We start from the raw sequence: 18,745 nt of genomic DNA, 5'->3' as shown, positions 1-18,745 counted from the left end.
CGTTGATTACATTAATATGAAAATAAATGATATTTTCTAGAATAGTAGTCGGCTGTATGGATTAATTAACTTTTTTGGATGCCTTTGTCAACAATGTGTACGCAACGCAGGCGCACAGTGGATGGAGGGGGTATATTTATGATACCTAGTATTATTTTTGTAAATTATGCCCTGCTCACAAGGCCCCTTGTTGGTGAGAGGCCTGAGGCAATTGCCTCTCCTTACCTAATGGTAAGTCCGCGACTGGTTATATCATAGCTGATTTGTAAATTATAAAAATATTGAGACATTACTGGCTCAAACACTTAAATCTGCAAAGATTACAATTAGTGGGTGATGGTCATTTCATAACCAATGCGGAGGGGACAACAAAAACATAGGAAACATTGGCCCCCCATAATCTGGTAGTGGGTTGGTTGATGCCTATACATCATTTACACAATCACACGTCAGCTCCAACTCATGAGCTTCATCAGCTGCAGATTTTTTATTTAGAATGGAAAATGAATATGTTTATGCAGCAAACGTTAGTAGAGCCCGAACGATAAGGCATTTTTGGATCCGATACTGATTTTAGAGTGGAAATATTCACTGGCAGATATACAGTGCTCAAAAAAATAAAGGGAACACTAAAATAACACATCCTAGATCTGAATGAATGAAATATTCTTATTAAATACTTTTTTCTTTACATAGTTGAATGTGCTGATAACAAAATCACACAAAAATTATCAATGGAAATCAAATTTATCAACCCATGGAGGTCTGGATTTGGAGTCACACTCAAAATTAAAGTGGAAAACCACACTACAGGCTGATCCAACTTTGATGTAATGTCCTTAAAACAAGTCAAAATGAGGCTCAGTAGTGCGTGTGGCCGCCACGTGCCTGTATGACATCCCTACAACGCCTGGGCATGCTCCTGATGAGGTGGCGGATGGTCTCCTGAGGGATCTCCTCCTGACCTGGACTAAAGCATCCGCCAACTCCTGGACAGTCTGTTGGTGGATGGAGCGAGACATGATGTCCCATATGTGCTCAATTGGATTCAGGTCTGGGGAACGGGCCAGTCCATAGCAAAAAAAAAAAATATATATTTTTTATTTCACCTTTATTTAACCAGGTAGGCTAGTTGAGAACAAGTTCTCATTTGCAACTGCGACCTGGCCAAGATAAAGCATAGCAGTGTGAACAGACAACACAGAGTTACACATGGAGTAAACAATTAACAATTCAATAACACAGTAGAAAAAAAGAGAGTCTATATACATTGTGTGCAAAAGGCATGAGGTAGGCGAATAATTACAATTTTGCAGATTAACACTGGAGTGATAAAGGATCAGATGGTCATGTACAGGTAGAGATATTAGTGTGCAAAAGAGCAGAAAAGTAAATAAATAAAAACAGTATGGGGATGAGGTAGGTAAAAATGGGTGGGCTATTTACCGATAGACTATGTACAGCGATCGGTTAGCTGCTCAGATAGCATATGTTTGAAGTTGGTGAGGGAGACAGTCTCCAACTTCAGCGATTTTTGCAATTCGTTCCAGTCACAGGCAGCAGAGAACTGGAACGAAAGGCGGCCAAATGAGGTGTTGGCTTTAGGGATGATCAGTGAGATACACCTGCTGGAGCGCGTGCTACGGGTGGGTGTTGCCATCGTGACAAGTGAACTGACATAAGGCGGAGCTTTACCTAGCATGGACGTGTAGATGACCTGGAGCCAGTGGGTCTGGCGACGAATATGTAGCGAGGGCCAGCCGACTAGAGCATACAGGTCGCAGTGGTGGATGGTATAAGGTGCTTTAGTGACAAAACGGATGGCACTGTGATAAACTGCATCCAGTTTGCTGAGTAGAGTGTTGGAAGCAATTTTGTAGATGACATCGCTGAAGTCGAGGATCGGTAGGATAGTCAGTTTTACTAGGGTAAGTTTGGCGGCGTGAGTGAAGGAGGCTTTGTTGCGGAATAGAAAGCCAACTCTAGATTTGATTTTCGATTGGAGATGTTTGATATGAGTCTGGAAGGAGAGTTTACAGTCTAGCCAGACACCTAGGTACTTATAGAGTTCCACATATTCAAGGTCGGAACCATCCAGGGTGGTGATGCTAGTCAGGCGTGCGGGTGCAGGGAGCGAATGGTTGAAAAGCATGCATTTGGTTTTACTAGCGTTTAAGAGCAGTTGGAGGCCACGGAAGGAGTGTTGTATGGCATTGAAGCTCGTTTGGAGGTTAGATAGCACAGTGTCCAAGGACGGGCCGGAAGTATGGTGTCGTCTGCGTAGAGGTGGATCAGGGAATCGCCCGCAGCAAGAGCAACATCATTGATATATACAGAGAAAAGAGTCGGCCCGAGAATTGAACCCTGTGGCACCCCCATAGAGACTGCCAGAGGACCGGACAGCATGCCCTCCGATTTGACACAGTGAACTCTGTCTGCAAAGTAGTTGGTGAACCAGGCAAGGAAGTCATCAGAAAAACCGAGGCTACTGAGTCTGCCGATAAGAATACTATATGCCTTCCTCTTGCAGGAACTGCTGACACTCCAGCCACATGAGGTCTAGCATTGTCTTGCATTAGGAGGAACCAAAGGCCAACCGCACCAGCATATGGTCTCACAAGGGGTCTGGAGGATCTGAGGATCTCATCTCGGTACCTAATGGCAGTCAGGCTACCTCTGACGAGCACATGGAGGGCTGTGCGGCCCCCCAAAGAAATGCCACCCCACACCATGACTGACCCACCACCAAACCGGTCATGCTGGAGGATGTTGCAGGCAGCAGAACGTTCTCCACGGCGTCTCCAGACTGTCGCATGTGCTCAGTGTGAACCTGCTTTCATCTGTGAAGAGCCAGTGGCGAATTTGCCAATCTTGGTGTTCTCTGGCAAATGCCAAACGTCCTGCACAGTGTTGGGCTGTAAGCACAACCCCCACCTGTGGACGTCATGCCCTCATTCCACCCTCATGGAGTCTGTTTGACCGTTTGAGCAGACACATGCACATTTGTGGCCTGCTGGAGGTCATTTTGCAGGGCTCTGGCAGTGCTCCTCCTGCTCATCCTTGCACAAAGGCGGAGGTAGCGTCCTGATGTACTGGCCTGTCTCCTGGTAGCGCCTCCATGCTCTGGACACTATGCTGACAGACACAGCAAACCTTCTTGCCACAGCTCGCATTGATGTCCGATCCTGGATGAGCTGCACTACCTGAGCCACTTGTGTGGGTTGCAGACTCCATCTCATGCTACCACTAGAGTGAAAGCACCACCAGCATTCAAAAGTGACCAAAACATCAGCCAGGAAGCATAGGAACTGAGAAGTGGTCTGGAGTCACCACCTGCAGAACCACTCCTTTATTGGGGGTGTCTTGCTAATTGCCTATAATTTCCACCTGTTGTCTATTCCATTTGCACAACAGCATGTGAAATTTATTGTCAATCAGTGTTGCTTCCTAAGTGGACAGTTTGATTTCACAGAAGTGTGATTGACTTGGAGTTACATTGTGTTGTTTAAGTGTTCCCTTTATTTTTGTTGAGCAGTGTATATCTGTTGATATTTATTGTTATTATAATAGCTGGAATAAAAATAACATCTGTATCGATTGCGCTTAAAAACAGACCTACAAAAAAAGATACGCCAGAAGCTTGTTTCTTAAATTTGAGGAAAAAAACAAAAAATGTAAGCAGCACACAATTTAGGAGCACCAGAAAGACAAGCTTTTTTTAAATGGAAAAACTGTGTTACTCTAGTGAAAGTAAGAAACTGCACAGACTCCAGCAAAATAATTGCCTCTGAAGACTGAACTGCCTCATGCTAGCCAGCTGGAAAACAATGACAATACATGTAATTTATAGGTATTTATTTATACTATACAAAAATCTCAACATGTAAAGTGTTTCATGAGCTGAACGAAAAGATCCCAGAAATGTTCCATACATAGAAAAGGCATATTTCAAATTGTGCACAAATGTATTTACATCCCTGTTAGTGAGCATTTACTTTTTGCCAAGATAATCCATCCACCTGACAGGTGTGGCATATCAAGAAGCTGATTAAACAGCATGATCATTACTCAGGTAAACCTCTTGCTGGGAACAATAAAATGCCACTAAAATGTGCAGTTTTGTCACAACACATCTCAAGTTGAGGGAGCGTGAAATTGGCATGCTGACTGCAGGAATGTCCACCAGAGCCGTCCGTTGCCAGAGAATTTAATGTTAATTTCAATACCATATCCCACCTCCAGCGTCATTTTAGAGAATTTGTCAGTACATCCAATAAGCCTCACAACAGCAGACCACATGTATGGCGTTGTGTGGGTGAGTGGTTTGCTGATGTCAACGTTGTGAACAGAGTGCCCCATGGTGGCTGTGGGGTTATGGTATGGGCAGACAAAGAAACGCCATTGCATGTTATCGATTGTGGCACGCTGCATGAGGCAAATGGTGGTCATGCCAGATACTGACTGGTTCTCTGATCCACGACCCTACTTTTTTTTCTTCTTTTTTTTTAAGGCATCTGTGACCAACCGATGCATATCTGTATTCAAAGTCTAACTTCATTTGTCACATGCGCCAAATACAACTTACCCTGTGTTGGTTTCTGAGAATATGAAATATACTTATTCATGTCACTGAGGGAGAGAGGGTAATGTATAACGCTTACATTATATCAGGTGTCCTATTGAAATATTGAGTGCAGGGAAGCGATCATGTGGCAGGCATTGATAAGTGGAGAGCACATTGGATTAGTGATGGGGGGGGGGGGCTGAGATCAGGTCAGGGGATACAGACCATAAAAGTTTATCCTGTAAAGATACAATGTTTGTTCAGATGTGTAGGAGGAGACTCAGTCTAGGAGGAAGGGTTAAATATCAGTGCTTGTGTTTAAATGTGTTTGTCTAATGTAGCTGTATTGACCCTCTGGGATGAATAAACTTGGTTAAGCTTTCATAAATAGCTTTTTCATGAAAAAAACTGACACTAAGAATCAGAACCTAACACCTGAAATGCTTACTTCCAAGCCCCCAACTCTTCCTTCAACTGCATTGTTGGTTAAGAAAACACATTTACTAAATAAACTAAAGTTTTTAAAAAGTACAGGGGATATGTACAGGGGGAACAGGTAGTCATGTACAGGTTAGTCGAGGTAATTTGTATATATAGGTAGGGGTAAAGGGACTATGCATAGATAATGAACAGTGAGTAGCAGAGAGAGGGGGGGGGGGGTCCGTATCGACTGACCTTCATGTCTTAAAGTAATGGGCTGTCATTTCTCTTCTTATTATTTGAGCTGTTCTTGCCATAATATGGACTTGGTCTTTTACCAAATAGGGCTGTCTTCTGTATACCACCCCTACCTTGTCACAAAACTGACTGACTCAAACACATTAAGGAAAGAAATTCCACAAATTAACTTAAGGTACACCTATTAATTTAAATGCATTCCAGGTGACTAGCGCATAAATCTGGTTGAGAGAATCCCAAAAGTGTGCAAAGCTATCAAGGCAAAGGGAGGCTACTTTGAAGAATCTCAAATACATTGATTTGTTTAACACTTTTGATCACGACATTGTAGTATCCTAAGAGACTTAGATTGATGACTCATGACAGGCAAGTACGGTTTACTATTTAATTGGAACTTAGAATAACAAGCTCTAATGTACCTGGCTTAAGCTACCTGAAGCTTTCTTAAATCACAGTTATATAGGCAGACATAGGAAACGGCTAGCGGAACGCAAACCCCCGTCTTGAGTCAGTACCGCCATCTATTGGTAAACAAATATACCAGGTTACTACATGCATTACTCCATGTGTTATTTCATAGTTTGTCTATATTATTATTCTACAATGCAGAAAATAGTAAAAAGAAAAACCCTTGTCCAAACTTTTGTCTGGTACTGTAGGTACCAGCTGTAGTCAAACAGCACTCACATATAGGTGTTCCTTATGTCTGGCCCTTCTTTGGACACTGTGTTGACAACCCTCCAGGCAAGCTTCAATGCCATACAACTCTCCTTCTGTGGTCTCCAATTGCTCTTAAATACAAGTAAAACTAAATGCATGCTCTTCAACCGATCGCTGCCTGCACCTGCCCGCCTGTCCAACATCACTACTCTGGACGGCTCTGACTTAGAATACGTGGACAACTACAAATACCTAGGTGTCTGGTTAGACTGTAAACTCTCCTTCCAGACCCACATCAAACAACTCCAATCCAAAGTTAAATCTAGAATTGGCTTCCTATTTCGCAACAAAGCATCCTTCACTCATGCTGCCAAACATACCCTTGTAAAACTGACCATCCTACCGATCCTCGACTTCGGCGATGTCATTTACAAAATAGCCTCCAATACCCTACTCAACAAATTGGATGCAGTCTATCACAGTGCCATCCATTTTGTCACCAAAGCCCCATATTACTACCCACCATTGCGACCTGTACGCTCTCGTTGGCTGGCCCTCGCTTCATACTCGTCGCCAAACCCACTGGCTCCATGTCATCTACAAGACTCTACAAGGTAAAGTCCTCCCTTATCTCAGCTCGCTGGTCACCATAGCATCACCCACCTGTAGCACGCGCTCCAGCAGGTATATCTCTGGTCACCTCCAAAACCAATTCTTTCTTTGGCCACCTCTCCTTCCAGTTCTCTGCTGCCAATGACTGGAACGAACTACAAAAATCTCTGAAAATGGAAACACTTATCTCCCTCACTAGCTTTAAGCACCAGCTGTCAGATCAGCTCACAGATTACTGCACCTGTACACAGCCCACCTATAATTTAGCCCAAACTACCTCTTTCCCTTACTGTATTTATTTTATACCCCATTATTTTTATTTCTACGTTGCACATTCTTCCACTGCAAATCTACCATTCCAGTGTTTTACTTGCTATATTGTATTTACTTTGCCTCCATGGCCTTTTTTCCCCTTTACCTCCCTTATCTCACCTCATTTGCTCACATCATAGACTTGGTTCTACTGTATTATTGACTGTATGTTTGTTTTACTCCATGTGTAACTCTGTGTTGTTGTATGTGTCGAACTGTTTTGCTTTATCTTGGCCAGGTCGCAATTGTAAATGAGAACTTGTTCTCAACTTGCCTACCTGGTTAAATAAAAGGTGAAATAAATAAATAAAATGTCCAGGTGGGAAAGGGAAGTATTCCTAGTCATGTACAATCCATAGATTTGGGCCTAATGACTTAATTTAAATTGACCAATTTCCTTATAATGAGCTTTGTCAGTAAAATCATTGAAATTGTTGCATATATTTTTTGTATAGATCAAGCTTATGCCCCATTTGATATAAGGGTTCACTGTAAAAAAAAAAAAAATAGAATCTAGAAGGGAGGTACGTAGGCGTGATGGGAAGTGACTAGAGTATGAAGATACAAAACTACGCAATTGCAGGTAACTAAAGAAACGTTCAAAATATGCAAAATCCATATCAAAATGTACAAGTCGTTCATTGAGGAGATCCCTTTTCCAGACCAGATATGAAACGCCCGTTCTAATAATGATGGAGAGAAGGTATGGTTCTCTAATAATGGGGCAGAAGTTAAATTCACCGAGACCAAGCGATCGACTAAACTGTTTCCAGATTTTTAGAGTGTTTTACAATAGGGTTTTTAGTGTATTTGGAAAAAGGCTCAGGTAATGCAAGTTGACTTGAACAAGGAAGCTAAGGAGGTGGGGCCACAGGATGAGAGCTCCAAGGTCAACCATTTCAGGCCTGTAACATCAGGGATTTCTGCCATCTAATATAGAATGAGTAATAGCTGCCCAGTAATAATAGTGAAAGTTCGGCAGTGCTAGACCACCCTGGGGACGAGATATCTGCAATAAGCTCTTATTTATCCGAGGCTTTTTCTTGTCCCAGATAGACGGAGATCTGTTTTTACCTATGAGAAAAAAGATTGTCAGAAAGATAGGAATACATTGTAATGTATAAAAACTTAAGTAATACATACATTAAGTGTTGATTCTTCCGCTCAAAGAAAGGGAAAGTAAATCCCAGCGTTCAAGATCCTGTTTCAGACGGAGTATAAAAGGGACCCAAATATTTGTGTAGTCACTGAAGGGCACATGACTAAAATAAGGTTGCACAAGGATTAATAAGCATCAATTCTCTTTTTTGTAAATAAATCTTATACCCAGATATTTTACCAAATGTCTTTAATAGAACCTGGATCTTTTGAAGACCAGTTAAAGGGTCAGACATAATAGCATGTCATCCGCATAGAGTGAAACTTTATGCTCTAAACCCCCTCTTCGAATACCTTTGATAGTGGTGTTATTACATATTGCCATGGCTAAAGGTAAAATTGCAATGGAAAACAGCTGAGGGGATAGAGGAATACCCGGTCTTGTCCCACGTTGAAGTTGGAAATAGGATGAAAGGTTATGTGTGCGTGCACACTGCAGCCATAGGGGAGGAATAAAGGACTTTGATCCAGGACATAAAATTGGGACCGAATCCCAAATGTTTTAGAGTATAAAATAGATAAGCCCACTCCACCTGATCAAACAAACACCTTCTCAGCATCAAGTGATAATATCTCTGGAGTGTCAGATGAAGAGGGATTATGAAGTACATTACAAAAAGACGTCTGATGTTGAAAAAAAAATGACAATTTTTAATGGAACCAGTTCAAATCTGTAGAGATAATGGAGGGAAGGGCTGACCCAAAATGGCAGGCAATCATCTTAGAAAGTATCTTTACGTCGCAACTCCGTTAAGAAATTGGCCTATATGAACCACACAAGGATTTTTCCCCTTTCTCAGAATAAGTGAAATACATGCTTGTCTCATTGTTGAGGGTAGAGTTTGAGGAGAATGATTTCTCAAATACAGAAAGCAAGGAGAGAGAGTTGAACAAATCCGTCAAGTCGGAAATCCGTCAAGTCCAGGGGATTTACCACACTGCATACATTTAATTGCCAACACAATATCTTCAACAAAGAACTATTCTTCTATTTAAGCAGCAATCTCAGGTTCAACTGTAGTCATATCTAAGTTATCAAAGAAGGTGTCAAGTAAGGTAGCATTACCAGCGGATTTGAAAGTGTATAATTTTGAGTAAAAGTTATAAAATCATGAATTGACGTCTAAATGATCAATACATTTGTTAACCAGCTCATCAGTTCTCAGGTATGATTTGATTTGCGGTTGTCTAAAGCAGTTGGTGTGCTAGCATTTTCCCTGATTTCTCTCCATGTTCATCATTTTTGTAATGAGATTTACTAATTACATTTTTGGCTTGTCGATTTGAAAGATCAAACTGTCTTTAGTGTCTAAAGTTGTTTTAGTAAATCTTTGGATGAATATGCCATATCCACATTTTTATTTGCAAGTTCCCCTAGGCGCTGAATATCGCACTTCCTTAATCTTGCGCTGTACAAAATAATTTGGCCCCTTAGATAAGCCTTCATTGGTTCGCATACTGTTGTAGGAGACATTCCAGGGGTTTGATTAAGCTCGAGAAATAGCTCAATTTGAGATAAAAGCAAAGGTTTCTTCTAAAAAGGAGTAGTGCCACCAAGGGCGATAATTAGGCTGTGTATTTGGTATAAGCCGTTTCATTTTAAGCGGAGAATGATCTTAAATTACTATAGCTTGGTAAATCACACTCCATGAGAAGTGGCAGAAATCCATTGTCTAGGAAAAAGTAGTCTATACGTGAGAAGGTCTTAACTGTTAAGAAAAAAAAAGGAAAAAAAGAAAAGAAATACACCCTAGCTGTGAGATTGCAGAAACCAATTTGGTGCATAAATGTTAGCCAACAGTCTTCCTACTACAATAATGAAACTGCCTGCTGAGTCTGCCTCTACACATGTTTTTACTAATTGAAATGGCTGCTTCTCTAGTTTTAAAATTATGATTGACCGATACATCCTTTTAAACGAGAGTGGTCGAAAATGCGGAGCTGTGTCTCCTGAAGGCAATATCTACTTTAAGGTGATTTAAATGAGAAAGAAGCATTTTACGTTTTACTGTGTGACTTAAAGATTTAACATTCCAGCTAGCAAAGTGACTGCGCAACCAGCTGTTCCTCTCATGATATTAGGCCTAGCCATATAAAGTCAGGTGGGAAAGGGAGATGTCAGATTACAATAACTAATCAATTAAAAGAAATGCCAAAAATAGCACACAAAAAAGTTGCAGAATATAGAAACAATACTCAAGTCTGGTATGAAAAAGAAAACCCACCTGTGTCACCTAATAGAACAAAGTAACCGATAATCCCCACGCAAAGATATCCAAACAATGTGCTTGAAGTAGGGAACACTAAACGTATCGAATAGAGAGCCCTGCTGAAAGTGTGAAGTATATAAAACAAGTTGAGCATAATAAATACTTATTTACAACCCAAAACTAGGCCATTTTAAAAGTATAAAACATTTTATAAATCACCTTACAGCAATACCACTAAGTTAACAGCAACGTCTTTAAAGAAATTAGGTAAACTAATAATAGAACTGTGCTACATATACCCTGGATACGGGTACCATCATTAAATAGAAACAAGCAGCTTCATGGTAATAACATAAAACGTTACAACAAAAGGAAATTTGACTCACCAGATCTAAGGCACTAATGTTAACAATATCAACTGATACTGTATAGCATTACCAGTGGTATCTACAAAAAAGTGAGTCTGCAGTGGTAGACATTTGTCCATTACCCTAATCGTCAAATAGGTGAACATTCAGCCATTTATTTCATCCGACCTCGCTAGAATCTTTGCCTTTATGAAGGCCATCGCCTTATGAGGGTTTTGGAACTCTTTCTCGGTGCCGATGTGTTATACGGAGCCGGGCAGGAAAAGTAACACCATTCCGAGGTCCGTCCAGAGCAGACCTTTGACATCGTTGATAGCGGCACGGTCAAGAGCAACGCTGGGGGCAAATTCTTGGAAGATAAACATATGTGTTCTGCTGCATCGAAGTGGGCCAAATTCTCTTGCATGCCAAAGAATATCAATACTATCCTGATAGTGTAGTTTAGCCACAATGAGAGCCCCGATGTGAGCGGTCCACAAGGACGTCTTTATCCAATTTGAGCGCTTCCTTCAATAACTTCAATAACTTTGAGGCCGATGAAGGAGAACTTGAGCCCGGGTCCTCAACTACCCCATGATCCTGATATTGGATCATAACATATAACCTTGTAAATATATGCATTGTTCCTTAAGGCTAGATACTTCAGTTTCAAGCTTCTTAACCGTGGTTTGAAGCGTAGTTCGTGTTGTCTGAGCATGTTGACAAGCCTTGTTCAATGTCGGAGACAGTTTTCTTAACTGTATCCAGTTCAGTACAAAACATTGCTGGATGCTTGCGAGTTCATTGACTGCTTGTAACTCAGACTTAATAAAATGTAAGTTGTCACTGAGCGCCTCCTTGAGCATAGAAGAAATGCCCACTCTGTGGGCAGCAAAAATCTCGGCCTGCAAATCCTCAGTGTTAATTTTTTCGCTGAGCAGAGGGGAGGAGCCGCTGCTTCCACTTGTTAAAGAACTTGAGCAGAGTGTGCTCTTTTGTCAGTTCTCCGCTGAACTTAAACTTTTTATTTTAATGCTTAAATGGTGCAATACCTGCAAATGTTTAACAAAGTAAAGCATGTCATTCAAAGGCTGTGATTCCTAGTTTTCGGGTGAAAGCGCAAAGAAAGTATTAAATAAATGCAATTTCAGCAGGAGCTCAGAAAAACGTGACCTACCCCATGGCTTGCTCACTAGCACTCCCGTGTTTTAATTTTTGCCATGGAAAAGTGTATTAAATAATTCCCTCATTCAATGAACTAGGGATCAAATGGCTACGGTGTTTATATAATGTATATCTATTTGTAAAAATATTCAGTGTTCAGGGGAGATCTAGACAGTATAGGAGTTACTTTTCAATTAGACTAGTCTAAGATTTAAAAAAAAAAAAAAAAAAAAATGTAACTGTCAATTAGGCCAGTATTGAAGAGCAGAGAATTTTGAGCGCTTGAGAGACGGTTTTACAACTGGAGTTTTATATTACCTTTATTTAACTAGGCAAGTCACTTAAGAACAAATTCTTATTTTCAATGACTGCCTAGGAACAGTGGGTTAACTTCCTGTTCAGGGGCAGAACGACAGATTTGTACCTTGTCAGCTCGGGGATTTGAACTTGCAACCTTCCGGTTACTAGTCCAACACTCTAACCACTAGGCTACCTTGCCACCCCGAGTATGCAGCATTGGTTTTACAAACTGTGCAACCATATTAACTGCGTGTGGGTAATTTGCCAAAATGCAGTTCAGGACATTGGACATGACATTAAAGCATGCTAACAGCTAAATTGTTAACTAGCTAGATAACCAGCCAATATGTTTTGTATTGGCTGTTTATTTTACCTGGTGCGCAAATGTCTCTCCTCTAGCAAGGGCCCACACGCAGGTGATGCACACACCATTACATTTCATTGCTGACCAAAAATGTGCAAGTATTGCTAGTGAGTTATTTGCCCAGTTAAACAACAACAAATGTGCACTTTGGTTCACATCAGGCAATGCTTCTTGTAAATAGCAAACTCAAATTTTGTGAGTGTTATTTATAGGGCAAGGCTGGGAAGACTGAATCTGCAATAGGTAAGCAGCTTGGTTTGAAGAAATCAACTGTGGGAGCAATTATTAGGAAATGGACGACATACACGACTACTGATAATCTCCCTCGATCTGGGGCTCCACGCAAGATCTCACCCCGTGGGGTCAAAATGATCACAAGAACGGTGAGCAAAAATCCCAGAACCACACGGTGGGACCTAGTGAATGACTTGCAGAGAGCTGGGACCAAAGTAACAAAGCCTACCATCAGTAACACACTACACCGTCAGGGACTCAAATCCTGCAGTGTCAGACGTGTCCCCCTGCTTAAGCCAGTACATGTCCAGGCCCATCTGAAGTTTGCTAGAGAGCATCTGAATGATCCAGAAGAAGATTGGGAGAATGTCATATGGTCAGATGAAACCAAAATATAACTTTTTGGTAAAAACTCAACTCGTCGTGTTTGGAGGACAAAGAATGCTGAGTCGCATCCAAAGAACACCATACCTACTGTGAAGCATGGGGGTAGAAACATCATGCTTTGGGGCTGTTTTTCTACAAAGGGACCAGGACGACTGATCCGTGTAAAGGAATGAATGAATGGGGCCATGTATCGTGAGATTTTGAGTGAAAACCTCCTTCCATCAGCAAGGGCATTGAAGATGAAACGTGGCTGGGTCTTTCAGCATGACAATGATCCCAAACACACCACCCGGGCAACGAAGGAATGGCTCCGTAAGAAGCATTTCAAGGTCCTGGAGTGGCCTAGCCAGTCTCCAGATCTCAACCCCATAGAAAATCTTTGGAGGGAGTTGAAAGTCTGTGTTGCCCAGCAACAGCCCCAAAACATCACTGCTCTAGAAGAGATCTGCATGGAGGAATGGGCCAAAATACCAGCAACAGTGTGTGAAAACCTTGTGAAGACTTACTGAAAACGTTTGACCTCTGTCATTGCCAACAAAGGGTATATAACAAAGTATTGAGATAAGTATTTGGTCAAAAACAAAAGTTTATTTTCCACCATAATTTGCAAATAAATTCATAAAAAATCCTACAATGTGATTTTCTGGATTTTTTCCCTCATTTTGTCCATCATAGTTGAAGTGTACCTATGATGAAAATTACAGGCCTCTCAACTTTTTAAGTGGGAGAACTTGCACAATTGGTGGCTGACTAAATACTTTTTTGCCCCACTGTACTTGGGTGCAAAGGAGCAAAATAAATAAAATAACAGCATGGGGATGAGGTAGTTGGGCTATTTACAGACGGGCTATGTACAGGTGCCGTGATCTGTGAGCTGCTCTGACAGCTGGTGCTTAAAGCTAGTGAGGGAGATATGAGTCTCCAGCTTCAGCGATTTTTGAAGTTTGTTCCAGTCATTGGCAACAGAGAACTGGAAGGAAAGGCGGCCGAAGGAGGAATTGGCTTTGGGGTGACCAGTGAAATATACCTGCTGGAGCGCATGCTACGGGTGGGTGCTGCTATGGTGACCAGTGAGCTGAGATAAGGCGGGGCTTTACCTAGCAAAAACTTAGATGACCTAGAGCCCAGTTTTCTGACGGTTAGGAGAACATTCCATCAACGTCCCACCAAACACAAACAGGACTGTGAGGGGAACGGCACCTCAGTACCTCCAGGCTCTGATCAGGCCCTACACCCAAACAAGGGCACTGCGTTCATCCACCTCTGGCCTGCTCGCCTCCCTACCACTGAGGAAGTACAGTTCCCGCGCAGCCCAGTCAAAACTGTTCGCTGCTCTGGCCCCCCAATGGTGGAACAAACTCCCTCACGACGCCAGGACAGCGGAGTCAATCACCACCTTCCGGAGACACCTGAAACCCCACCTCTTTCAGGAATACCTAGGATAGGATAAAGTAATCCTTCTAACCCCCCTTAAAAGATTTAGATGCACTATTGTGAAGTGGCTGTTCCACTGGATGTCTTAAGGTGAACGCACCAATTTGTAAGTCGCTCTGGATAAGAGCGTCTGCTAAATAACTTAAATGTAAATGTAAATGTAGGACACAGTTGCCATGGCGATGAATATAAAGCGAGGGCCAGCCAACGAGGACATACAGGTCGCAGTGGTGTGGTATATGGGGCTTTGGTGACAAAATGGATGGCACTGTAATAGACTGCATCCAATTTGCTGATTAGAGTGTTGGAGGCTATTTTGTAAATGACATCGCCGAAGTCAAGGACCGGCAGGATAGTCAGTTTTACGAGGGTATGTTTGGCAGCATGAGTGAAGGATGATTTGTTGCGAAATAGGAAGCCGATTCTAGATTTCAATTTGGATTGGAGATGCTAAATGTGAGTCTGGAAGGAGAGTTTACAGTCTAACCAGACACCTAGGTATTTGTAGTTGTCCACATATTTTAAGTCAGAACCATCCAGAGTAGTGATGTTGGACGAGCGGGCAGCGATCGGTTGAAGAGCATGGATTTATTATTTATTACTTGCATTTAAGAGCAGTTGGAGGCCACTGAAGGAGTTGTATGGCATTGAAGCTTGTCTGGAGGGTTGTTGACACATTGTCCAAAGAAGGGCCAGAAGTATACAGAATGGTGTCGTCTGCATAGAGGTGGATCAGAGAATAACCAGCAGCACGTGCAACATCATTGATGTATACAGAGAAGAGTCGGCCTGAGGATTGAACCCTGTGGCACCCCCATAGAGACTGTCAGAGGTCCAGACAACAGACCCTCCAATTTGACACACTGAACTGTGTCTAAGAAGTAGTTGGTGAACCAGGTGATTGACATGGTCGAAAGCCTTGGCCAGGTCGATGAACACGGCTGCAAAGTAATGTTTGTTATCGATGGCGGTTATGATATAATTTAGGACCCTGAGTGTGGCCGAGATGCAGCCATGACCAGCTCAGAAACCAGATTGCATAGCGGAGAGGGTACGGTGGGATTTGAGATGGTCGGTGATCTGTTTGTTAACTTGGCTTTCGAAAACCTTAAAAAAGGCAGGGTAGATAGGTATGTAGCAGTTTGGGTCTAGAGTGTCTCCCCCTTTGAAGAGGGGGTTGACCGCGGCAGCTTTCCAATCTTTAGGGATCTCTGACGATACGAAAGAGGTTGAACAGGCTAGTGATAGGGGATGCAACAATTTCGGCTGATAATTTTAGAGAGGGTCCAGATTGTCTAGCCCAGATGATTTGTAGTGGTCCAGATTTTGCAGCTCTTCCAAAACATCAGCTATCTGGATTTGGGTGAAGGAGAAATGAGGGAGGCTTGGGCAAGTTGCTGTGGGGGGGTGCAGGGTTGTTGACCGGGGTAGCGTTATCGCGGGGCGTATTCGATGCTAATGCAGTACACCACGGGTTGTTTTTATGCTGGTCAAGGGTAAATCAGGTCTGGAGTGAACCAAGGGCTATATCTGTTCCTGGTTCTACATTTTTGAATGGGGTATGCTTATTTAAGATGGTGAGGAAAGCACTTTCAAAGAATAGCCAATATCCTTCCAGGATACCCGGGCCAGGTCGATTAGAAAGGCCTGCTGGCTGGGTGGTTATTTTTACGCAGGCAATGATCAGTGAGCATTTGACAGTGATGAGATGATATCTATGGGTGGTTATTTCATTTGTGTGAGATTGAGGGCATCAAGCTTAGATTGTCGGATGGCCATTAGTTTAGGTCACCTAACAGCATGAAATCTGAAGAGGGGCAATCAAGGCAATGATCAGTGAGGGCAGAAGGTGGTCTATAGCAATCAAGAGACTTGTTTAGGTGGAATTTTAAAAGACAAAGAAAAATACATTCAGTTTAATTTGTGAAAATGTTATTAGTTTAGGCATGGAAATTTGGTCTATTGTTGTGAAACCAGATGAAGATCAGATCAAATTTGATGACCAGGTTGTTTGTATTCAATATAGACAAGAAAAATCCAGTTATTAGTTTAATTCCTAGATGAAAAGGGTTAGCAGAAATCCAGGTAATTCCAAAGGGTTCACATACTTTCTTGCCACTGTATCTCTAGCTGAAAATACATTATCTAAGCGATTGATAGTTGGTATTCAGAAGTCATTAAAAAGTAAACCTTATTTACTTTATAGAACTACTAAAATTGTGATTGTCAGACAGCAGCTCTAAATAATAATGTCATAAAATAAAACAAATACAATATATACAATTGAAACGTTTCAAGTATATTTCCGGAGGCAGGTAGCCTAGTGGTTACGAGCATTGTGCCAGTAACCAAAGGTCGCTGGTTTTAATACCTGAGCAGACTAGGTGAAAAGTAAGTCGGTGCCCTTGAGCAAGGCAATTAACCCCAATTGTTCCTGTAAATTGCTCTGAATAAGTGCATGACACTTTTTTAATGGGTAGTGACTTATCACGGTACTTTTACTAATTGTTTTATTCTGTGTTACAGCTTCCAATATCATCAAAACCGAAATCCGTTATTTTTTAAATAAACGAACCTATCGTAAAAGCACCAATTGTTCAGCATTAACAGGGTGTCAAATTAGACTGACACCCTATTTCATTCAGCCAACCTATTTCATTCAGCCACAATCCATATATATGTGCGATATATCCACAGTGCGAGTTAAAAATGTGTCAAATTAACCAATTGTCTTCATTTTAAAAGATCACGTTACAAACTTGTTTAACATGATCTACTCCAAATATGGCACTATTACACTATTTGTATCCGTTTACTTCCCTTTCAAATTGGGAACTTTTATTTTAAATGCGAACCGCAAATTCCACTATTGTGGCTAATCGTTAGTGGCTAGCTTCACATAGGTGCTAAAGATAGTTAGCCTGTTACAAAGTACACCATTCATTTTGTCAACCCAAATAGTGACGAAGACGAGCCGTGACAACTTGGCAAATTCTAGTTACCGTCGTTAATAGCATGCTTGATAAATGATGGTTCTCACAAGATAAATGTGAAAGGGTTGAGTTCTACCTACTAAGAAAGGTATTTATTGTAAATGCATCTTACCTTCATGTCGTTCATGGTGATCTGGAAGAGCCCTCCCAGAGCGCTGCATTCCTTTTCAATACCCGCATCCATTTTCCAAATCGAACAACACTAGCTAGCTGTAGTAGCTTTTAAATTCATTCGTTTATAAATATAGCTGTTGAGGGAAATCTCGGTGTAAAGTTTCAAAGGGATTGGCCCAAAGATATCTATAGCGAAGTACTGTTAATGTTCTAGTAAAATAAATCCAAATTCCTGGAGGGAAACAATACAGTAGCTAGCAACGTGGAATATTATAATCCCGTCCCGACTCGGTGTGTTTGGCTAGCTAGCTCGTTAACTAGCCAGCCAATTTGATACACCTCCGAGTAAACATGGAATGGATGAATGTAGCTAGAATGAGAATCCGTCCAATTGACCTGATTGTTGTATCCGAGCCTAGTATGTTATAGTTACAACCACAGCCAATCCAAATACCTATAGGACCTTGGCAATGCAGCTGGCCAGAAATTCCGGAATGTCTACCTGCTAACTAGCAGTCCGTGATCAATGATTCATTCAGTAGTCAGCAAATACAAACAAAAAGAAGCATATCTCTGTGTCCCATGAAAATAATTATGTTCGTGTCGAGTCATCTGTCCTCTTATGCGGTTTCAGTTTGTTGGTAAATGTGTGTCACCATGGGCTTTCACCCAGCCACGAGCCATACAATTATTCAATGAGAATCCACGTATCCTTTGAGTTTGCTGATGTGTGTTTCTGCCATTGAGCTATAATAAGAAGGTTGCTACCACCACCGTGCGCGCTCCAAATGACATATTTCCCAAGATCCGCCTGGTACTTGGGTGGAGCAAGTATGATTCGGATTTACAAGCATCACAAGAACATGGCTATTTTAATTCAATGTAAATGCTAATGTGATTAAAACATCACAATGAGGCCATTAATCTCTCTACAAAGAAATAAAATAAAAAATTAACCGCAATGCAGAGTTTATCAGACATCGTATGAACTGCAAAGGTAGGGAAATGTTGGGGTCAATGACATTCTAATAAACAAATGCATTTAAATGACCTATGAATTAAATGTCCTTATATGAAGGTGAACAAGATGACGTCACAGTCTGTAAAGCCAGTGGCGAACCTCGCGAGACTCCGGGAACGCTAGCGAAATTGGGGTTAGAAGTCAATGAGAGAAAAACAAATCAAATGTATTTGACACATGTGCCGAATACAGA

At 41.6% G+C, this 18,745-nt stretch overlaps 1 protein-coding gene across 3 annotated transcripts in view; it reads right to left on the bottom strand.

Annotated features, from left to right (window-relative positions):
* LOC115134976 (protein MTSS 2-like) overlaps positions 1–18,525 on the bottom strand; it is a 117,131-nt gene extending 98,606 nt beyond the window's left edge. For all 3 annotated transcript variants that reach the window (XM_029669117.2, XM_029669152.2, XM_029669142.2), the window contains exon 1: positions 17,530–18,525. In XM_029669117.2, the coding sequence (XP_029524977.1) occupies positions 17,530–17,601 (72 nt within the window). In that variant the 5' untranslated portion in view covers positions 17,602–18,525. The remainder of the gene's footprint in view (positions 1–17,529) is intronic.
* Between the last annotated feature and the right edge of the window lie 220 nt (positions 18,526–18,745).

This window comes from Oncorhynchus nerka, linkage group LG2 (genome assembly GCF_034236695.1).
Source record: "Oncorhynchus nerka isolate Pitt River linkage group LG2, Oner_Uvic_2.0, whole genome shotgun sequence".
Lineage (NCBI taxonomy): Eukaryota > Metazoa > Chordata > Actinopteri > Salmoniformes > Salmonidae > Oncorhynchus > Oncorhynchus nerka.
This window is presented reverse-complemented; position numbering and strand designations above follow the sequence as displayed.